This window comes from Papio anubis, chromosome 6, assembly GCF_008728515.1.
Source record: "Papio anubis isolate 15944 chromosome 6, Panubis1.0, whole genome shotgun sequence".
NCBI lineage: Eukaryota > Metazoa > Chordata > Mammalia > Primates > Cercopithecidae > Papio > Papio anubis.
Genome location: NC_044981.1, coordinates 130,050,735 through 130,059,836, shown reverse-complemented (window position 1 = coordinate 130,059,836; position 9,102 = coordinate 130,050,735). Strand labels below are relative to the sequence as shown.

Genomic DNA, 9,102 nt, shown 5'->3' with positions numbered 1-9,102 from the left:
AGGCATGCACCACCATGCCTGGCTAATTTTTGTATTTTTAGTAGAGACGGGGTTTCACCAGGTTGGCCAGGCAGGTCTCGAACTCCTGACCTCAGGTGATCTACCCGCCTCAGCCTCCCAAAGTGCTGGGATTACAGGCATGAGCCACTGTACCTGACCAAATAATAACAATCTTTAAAAGTAGTATTAATTGGGAATACTTAAATCTACATTTACAGCCTTAATATTATCAATCCTAGAGATTTTTTTTAAATACCAGTTTATAATTTTTTCGGGGGGGCAGACACAGTCTTGCTCTGTCACCCAGGCTGGAATGCAATGGCACAATCTTGGCTCACTGCAACCTCCACCTCCTGGGTTCAAGCGATTCTCATGCCTTAGCCTCCCAAGTAGCTTGGACTACAGGTGTGCACCACCACGCCCAGCTAATTTTTGTACTTGTAGTAGACACAGGGTTTCACCATGTTGGCCAGGCTGGTCTCGAACTCCTCTTCTGGCCTCAAGTGATCTACCAGCCTTGGCATCCCAAAGCGCTGTGATTACAGGCATGAGCCACTGTGTCCGGCCCAGTTTATAATTTTTTAAAAACACTATTAAAAGAGAACACCTGAATCTACATCCTTGTATCTGAGCTACTCTGTGAAGACAGCTGCAAGGACCACTGGGAAAGAAGGATGGGCATTATTCTCTTAGCTTATAGCCTTCTAGGAACACTGGGCTATGTGTGGCCCACAGAAACTTCTGGCTTTGATATTTAGTTTAGTCCAAGAAAATCTCTCATAGACACAGCATATGGTAATGGTTTATGATCAGAAGTTAAATATTTGCTAGCTCTAAAGGTTGGAAAGAATTTTTAATTTACAGAAATTGATATAAACTAATTGCCTGCATTACTGAAAAAATAATCAGTTATTTTTAAAAGCTACTTTTGATTATATAAAATAAAACAATATCTGGTAAACTGGTCTCTTACAAAGGTATAAACATATATTTAAGGTTCTTAAAATGAGTCATAAGTGTGGACTTACCATAATTGGGTAAAATATACATATTCAGTGGTACCATCAGCAAAACGATGCATCCCAGAACAATAAAGGGCACTTCATAGCCAAAGGACTGATATAAAAAGCCACCTACAGGAGGACCTAGTATTAGCCCCAGTCCAGAAAATGTCTCAAGACTTCCCTTAAAATGAGAAAAAGAAAAAATCAGTTTAAATATTTCATTTGAAGAATTAACAAGGTACTATCTAAAAAAACGAAATTCTGTCTTCTTCATAATTTACATACACACACTCCCAAGATGGACTCAAAATTTAAATGCACATATTGAAATCATAAAACTATTAGAAAAATAAAATATGGGAGTATTTAAAAAATTGTTATCATAGGGAAGGTATTGTAATTGTGACATAAAACACCAGAAGATAAAAAAGATTGACAAATCTGATTACGTGAAAATATGGAAACTATGCATAAAAAAAATCAAAAGATAAATGAAGAACAGAGAAAAAAATGGCAAAGAACTAATTCCCCAAATACGTCATGAGAGCTACAATGAGGAAAAGAAAAATGGGCAAATGCTATAAATAAACTGTTGACACATAGAGTGGAATACAAAGATATTTTGGAAGTTCACCCTCACTTTTTAAAAGAAATGAAATGAGCAAATTTAAACCACCAGATACCAATTTTCACCTATTTCCTATCGAATGCGCTATGCTAGCAAGTGAACACCAGTAGGCAATTTGGCAATTTGGCAAATTAAGGCACATATCTCATGACGCAGAATTCCACTTGTAAGAAACTAACTTACAAGTAAAGACATGCAGATGTGACATGGTATGTATATAAGCTTATGCACTATAGCAGAGTTTTGCAATAGCAAAAGATGAAAATAATCTAAATATTGATCAACGATGTAAGTAAACCAGGTTATATCCACACAGTGAAATACTATACAGCCAGTAAGAAAAGTAAAGAGTAAGAAAGTTCCTTATATGTAGGTACAGGAAGATCTCCAAGATGATTTCATTGTTGGTGTAACCAGTGAGGTGCTGAATGGTACATATGGTATGCTACCATTTGTGTAAAGAAAAAAGAGGGATAATGCAATAGTCCTGTCCAAGTAAAAAAATAAAAAGAAAAAAGGGGGAGGGAAATCATGCTCTCTTGCTTGCGCTCTCTCTCTCTTTCTCAGTGTGTGTGTGTGTGTGTGTGTCAGTGTGTACATACATATATGTGGAATTTCTCTGGAAGAAACCTACAATATCTGTTGCCTTCCCTAAGGGGATGGAGGGCTGGGCACCTGCACAACTGGTGTGTATACAAAGGCTAAGCAACAGTTATATGTAGAATATATTTACTATATTCTATGTTCCCTTCTGTAACTTTTGAATTTTGTACAATATAAAATTATTTTGTTTAAAGTTAAACAAAACAATGCTATGGAAAAAAAGGGTTTACCACTATAGATATTGCAACATTTTAAATCAATCTAGTTTTTAGGGACCTTAAACAGAGATCTGTGGCTTGCAACCTTATATCTTCAGACCTTACAGAGTACACAAAAGTATTCTATTCATAACTTTCAATACTTCAAAAAGAAATTGAAATTCCTTAATCACAATAAGGCCATCCAGATCAATTACCATGTTAGTGTGTTAGCTGTTGGCTGCAATTTTATACAGAAACTTGGTATAGCAACACTGGTGTCTCTTGCTGATCAGAAGATCCAATGGACTATTATCATTATCGTAGGAATTTATTAGGTAGCGCTTTCCAGAGTGTTCCACAGACTACCAGCTCTTTAAGAGATCAACAAGTCTTGTCTGTTTGAAAAAATAGTTCCAGCCAGGCGTGGTGGCTCACACTCATAATCCCAGCCACCTTGGAAGGCCAAAGTGGTAGGATTGCTTAAGCCCAGGAATTGAAGACCAGCCTGGGCAACTCAGCAAGACCCTGTCTCAGAAAAAGAAAGAAAAAGAAAGAAAGAAAGAAAGAAAGAAAGAAAGAAGAAAGAAAGAAAGAGAAAGAAAGAAAGAAAGAAAGAAAGAAAGAAAGAAAGAAAGAAAGAAAGAAAGAAAGAAAGAAAGAAAAAGAGAGAGAGAGAGAAAGAGAGAAAGAAAGAAAAAGAAAAGAAAGAAAGAAAGAAAGAAAAGAGAGAGAAAGAGAAAGAAAGAAAGAAAGAGAAAGAAAGAAAGAAAGAAAGAAAGAAAGAAAGAAAGAAAGAAAGAAAGAAAGAAAGAAAGAAAGAAAGAAAGAGGGAGGGAGGGAGGAGGGAGGAGGAAGGAAGGAAGGAAGGAAGGAAGGAAGGAAGGAAGGAAGGAAGGAAGGAAGGAAGGAAGGAAGGAAAGAAAGAAAAGATAGAAAAAAGCGGTTCCATAGTTAGTGGCAAGGAATTCGAATAGTGAACGGATTTGGTCTGGATAATGGAACTAGGCATCTCTAAGTTAGAGGCATGGTGACAGCACTCTCCAAACCTGCTTAGCCATAAACCCTTATCTTATAGGGCATATCAACAGACTAGTGTTCTTCTCAGCCCCTTCTCAGAAAAATATTTTTTTTTTCCTCCCTTTCCAGAGAAATATATTTTCTGGAAATGTAAATTGTATACCTGCCAAATGGCAACAGAATCTAACATAAACCTATCCAGCTATATACATAAATGCTTAACAAAAAGTGGGAATAAGTATTTACACAGCAAAGCGTTTACCTGATAGTAAAAATTTTCAAACTACAGTATTAAATGAGTAAATAAGGGAGTCCTTGTTACTAAGCTGATAAGATTCTGAAGTCTAAGAGAACAATTAAACGCTATAAGGGCGCCATACAGACTCTGATATGAGTCTTTCAGAAGCGCATGGGCCCAGAGAGAGAGAGCTATAATAGAAAAGACTTCTTGGGGGTCAGAGAGGCAGCTGCCTATGGATGGGATGGGAATCTGATATGTCACTAATACCAGTTCTATAAGCATCTAAGCAGTATACAAAAACACATGTCAATATGATGCCACCAGGATTTGGATTTTTACGTCAAAATGCAAAAGCATCCTCAGATAGACAGTGCAGAAGCACTTAAGGACTTTGAGATGATTTCTAAGATCCCGTGCATAAATCTGGGGAAAGCGGAGGAAGGACTTCAGTATGAATTGATTATTTTGCCACTAGGGATAACTCTTTTTCTAAGGCAGAGGAATGCTGCAGGCAGCTCAACCACAATCTAGGCTACAGGTAGACAGCAAAAAAAACTACCAAGGAAATTTTTTTTTTAAGTGGTAAAAAGAATGACTGATTTGGACCACATTTACCTGTCAAACTGCCCATTCAGGGAATTCTAAAACCAGGAAGAACACCTAAGTAACACCAGTGTTACATTTATTGACAGGCTTGCTGCTAGTGGAACTCGGGGTGAAAGGCAACAATAATACAGAGAGTACAGAAATGCAAGTATAGAAGAATGGATCCCAGCTTTAACTTGGAAGGGCAAATATTTTGGCCTACGCTCAAAGGAAAGTGGGAAATACTTATAAAATACATACCAATACCGTAGCCACGTTATTTGGAAAAGCCTTTGCCAGGATAGAAGAAGATGCAGTCACTGCTGCAGCAAAGCTAACTGCATCCATTACTCTCACTAGAAAACACATAGCAATAAATACTGGTCCATCTGGAACTCGGTCCAATACACTAAAAAGGAATAAGACAATTCTCAAATGCCAAGCTAGTTTTCATTTCTTTCCTTTTTAACTGTACCCACTAAAAAGAGTAGTACCTCACCCATAGTTATTAGAATAAATCACTTTAGAATATAATTTTTTAAAAAAGAGTTGCTTTGCTGTCTTTTCAGTAGGAGAAAATTACCCTTTTTCTTTTTTTGGTAACAATTTGAGTCATAACAACAGCTTAGTTGCCCTGTTCTGCGATATAACTGGTCCCCCAGATGATAGTACCAAATAAACCTTTCTAGGATATGTAGAATCGGTGTGGTGACTTACGCCTGTAATTCCAGCACTTTGGGTGGTCGAGGCAGGCATATGCCCCGAGGTCAGGAGCTGGAGACCAGCCTGGACGACATGGCGAAATCCCATCTCTACTAAAAAATACAAAAATTAACTGGGCATGGTGGCAAGCACCTGTAATCCCAGCTTCTTGGAAGGTTGAGGCAGGAGAGTCGTTTGAACCTGGGAGGCGGAGGTTGCAGTGAGCCGAGATCGCACTACTGCACTCCAGCCTAGGAAACAGGGCAAGACACCGTCTCAAAAAAAAAAAAAAAAAAAAAGAAAAAGAAGAATAACATGTAGAATCACTCTGACAAGACCCATATAGAAGAAAGAACTCAGTTTCAGATCTCTCCCATGGTAGGGCTCAAACCAAAAAAAAAAAAAAAAAAAAGGAATAAAGAAAGAAAAAAAAAGACCCTTCCAAAAATTTTTTAACCCCATTTCATTTAACAGTTTTCTTGGCCGGGCGCGGTGGCTCAAGCTTGTAATCCCAGCACTTTGGGAGGCCGAGACGGGCGGATCACGAGTTCAGGAGATCGAGACCATCCTGGCTAACACGGTGAAACCCCGTCTCTACTAAAATACAAAAAAAATTAGCCGGGCGAGGTGGCGGGCGCCTGTACTCCCAGCTACTCGGGAGGCTGAGGCAGGAGAATGGCGTGAACCCGGGAGGCGGGGCTTGCAGTGAGCTGAGATCCGGCCACCGCACTCCAGCCTGGGCAACAGAGCCAGACTCCGTCTCAAAAAAAAAAAAACAAAACAAAACAGTTTTCTTGAGTTTACTTCATTATAATCTTACTGTACTGTTATTCCTCTGTGTTCCCATGTACTTATATAAGCTCTTCCATATTATTTGGCATTATGCTGCTGGTTTAAGAACTCTAAGCTTAAGAACTTTCACATCTGTTTTGTCACTGGCATTCATTTTTCCTTTTTCGGGAAGTAGCAATGGGGGAAACCATTCTATTCCATGCTCTGAACTGAGCATGTGACCTGGCCTGGTCAAGCAGAACATTCTTTCCCCCTGGCTACAGCCATCAGCAAAGGTCAGGTCAGTGGGGCTTCATTCTGTGACTCTAATAGGAACTACTAGGCAACTGGCACTTTCTACTGAAACTGCTAGGGGTCACCTTGCCACCTAAAGGGGAGAGCTTGTTCAAATCACAAGAGGAAAAATGTCTCATGATATCGTTTCAAATCTGTATTCTGATATTTTTTGAGTTGACACTTTATTAAAGCAATTCATTTTTTTACTAACGCTAGCATGTTTCCGTAACTCGGAAAAGTGAGTTAAGTTTCTGTCACTCACAATCACAGGAGTCCTAATGAATAGGTTCAGTAGCAAGCATCAAGGAGATCCCCCAGAGGCCTGTTTCCTTAAAATCAATGCCATTTATCCCTGTTCTCTACTTACTCAACTTCTGCCATTAGTCACATGCTATGCATTTGACAGACAATAATGGAACCATTGACTTAAAGAACCTTTAACAATAGATTACGAAATCTGTTCAAGCTCCCAAATATAATCAGAAAATGACTTACCCAAAGAGAATTGTAACTCCTCCTGAGACAAACATTCCTGCTACAAACATAAATTTTGCTCCAATATGTACAAGCTATAATAAATGTCAAAGAAGAGTGGTAAATTTATGACTTCTGAAAGTCTATACTGATAGAAACAAATCCACTGTATTGGAAAATATAGGATGGGGGAAGACATGTACAGTTAATATATTATAATTCTTTAATATAGTGACAGTACTCATTGCTTAAAAACATGGAAAGAGTTAAAAATCAATCAAATCTGAGGAGGGAACTGTCAACAGTGGCACAATTTATAAAATTATAACCATGGTTATTTCAGTATCGATGCAAATTCTAGACTAGTAAACTAAAATAATTCATCATATAATTTTTAAAAATTAAGATGTGCATATGAACTTGATACTTACATAGTTTCCAAATACCAAGCATGCCAGCAACTCGAACAAAGCAAAACATCCAAAGATCATACCAATAATCGTATTGCTGGTTCCCTTCTTTTCAGCCTTTAAGTAATAGAAATGGAAACAAAGTTTCAAAGAAAAATTAGCATCAATATGGAAAAATGGGAATAATAGATCAGAGCATCATCATCTTGTGAACTTTATCTGCATATCAGTTTCAAAAAGATTATTCTTTTAAAATAAATGGGGTGGGGAAGAAAGGGAAACTAGTAATAGTTTAGATAGTAAACCATAGTCTCTTACATGAAAATAATTCACTCACCATGCCTATAAAGAATTGTTAGCTTTAGCTGGCAAAAGTCAGAATTAGAGTATATAAACAAACACAAAAAATGCCTTGGTTAAGGAAATTTGGGCTCTATTGCATAGTCACAGGACCGAGGAAACAGCTGATTTAGACACACTTCCTTTTGGGTATCACATTTAATTATAGGAAACAAACAAAAAACCCTGGCCAGTCTTCAAACTCAAGAATAGGAAGTTCCATGAGTTGGCACATGGGTCAGACCAAGGCCCAATCAGTCTAGGTCTCTGTTTCTGACAGTAATACCAATTACCTGACAGTTTGGAGAAGACAGTTTTCCTTCCTGTCATCAACAACACAGGTGAGAGATGCTCCCCTGACATTCTACGTTCTCCTGAAACAGCCAAGGTAGTTTATCATCCATCAATTACAGTTACTAATGTTTATAGCCTATTCTATCAGTGAGCTCCTAAGATTTGCTACAGGTAATATTTATCCTAAATCTACTTCTTTTGAACTTCAAATGCTACCACTGTGATACACAACTACATTCACATATAAAAATAGAAAGTTTAAAAAACTTTGTCAAGTCCTGGAACTACGGCAGATCCTTAAATCAGATTCTAGCTATAGAAATTTAAGGAATCAAAATACGAGTTTAATTTCTTTAAGATAGGACTGGCCACTTAGCATACTACAAAGGGAAAGCCTGAACTGTCATATATTGACCATCTTGTATATATAAGGCATAGTACCAGCAGTGAATATTTATGGTCAGAAGAGTCCAGTTTAGATCCATCCTTTAGGCAGAGCTTTGGATTTTTGCAAATAACTTCATAATTAATACAGAAATGCACACGTGCACACACACTTTTGCACTCTTCAACATCCATTCTCTACAACCATGATTGCCTTTCTTTACCTTTTCTCTCTAAGTACAATTTACGATAAAAATTTTCTCCATCCCTTCCCATGTAAAGATACTATCATCATTCAATCTTTGTCTTTTTCTAGGATGTTTTTTTCCATGTCAGACTGTGCCTCTTTAAATAAACCATACATTTCTCATAGCGTCATACCACAGGAAGCCAGAGAAGTGAACTCTGTTGTTCTAAGCTAAATTTTAGGAAGGGCCTCCCTCTTACTCTAGGAAAAGTCCTCAGAAATGTCCCTAAGCACTTGGTGGTGCGTGAAGGCAGAGAGGATGGGCCCACAGCTCCACAGTAATGGCTTGGGAAAGATTTAAGCCCCTAATTCTTGGGCTTCATAACTAGCCATTCCCTTTCCATGTACTAATAACCACAGTAAATAACGGTGTGGATACGAGAGAGTTCATTAAAATACCTTTAATGTGCACTGTTAACAAATGGTTACTGCTGTACATCGACTGCTGACACATGAGGTGCTACATTTCTACTACACATGGGTCACGGCATCCTCAAAAAGAAAATGTTGTGAACACGGATCCTGCTTCACATTAGGAAAGCAAAAACAGCTGTTAAAAGCATATTTCTAGGCCGGGCACAGGGGCTCATGCCTGTAATTCCAGCACTTTAGGAGGCCAAGGCAGGCTGATCACCTGAAGTCAGGAGTTCAAGACCAGCCTGGCCAATATGATGAAACCCCATCTCTACTAAAAAATACAAAACAACTAGCTGGGTGTGGTGACATGCACCTGTAATCCCAGCTACTTGGGAGACTGAGGTGGGAGAATCACTTGAACCCAGGAGGCGGAGGTTGCAGTGAGCCGAGATCATGCCACTGCACTCTAGCCTGGGCATGACGGAGCGAGGCTGTCTCAATAAATAAATAAATAATAAATAAGCAATTTCTGGTTCTCTGACCGAGGAT

General features: G+C 38.5%; 1 protein-coding gene across 10 annotated transcripts in view; it reads right to left on the bottom strand.

Annotated features, from left to right (window-relative positions):
- The window catches only part of SLC18B1 (solute carrier family 18 member B1), a 44,738-nt gene that overhangs the window by 22,809 nt on the left and 12,827 nt on the right, over window positions 1-9,102 (bottom strand). For 7 of the 10 annotated variants that reach the window (XR_004184405.1, XM_021937837.2, XM_009206063.4 and 4 more), the window contains 4 exons: window positions 6,954-7,049; window positions 6,544-6,617; window positions 4,540-4,687; window positions 1,029-1,185 (listed from right to left, as the gene is read on the bottom strand). Coding sequence is in view for 9 of the 10 variants with exons in the window: in XM_021937837.2 (XP_021793529.1) it covers window positions 1,029-1,185; window positions 4,540-4,687; window positions 6,544-6,617; window positions 6,954-7,049 (475 nt within the window). In the remaining variant the exon portion in view is untranslated. Of the gene's footprint in view, window positions 1-1,028; window positions 1,186-4,539; window positions 4,688-6,543; window positions 6,618-6,953; window positions 7,050-7,564; window positions 8,598-9,102 lie in introns of those variants that run through there. The other 3 variants (XM_031667430.1, XM_009206070.4, XM_009206067.4) reach the window with 2 other exon arrangements.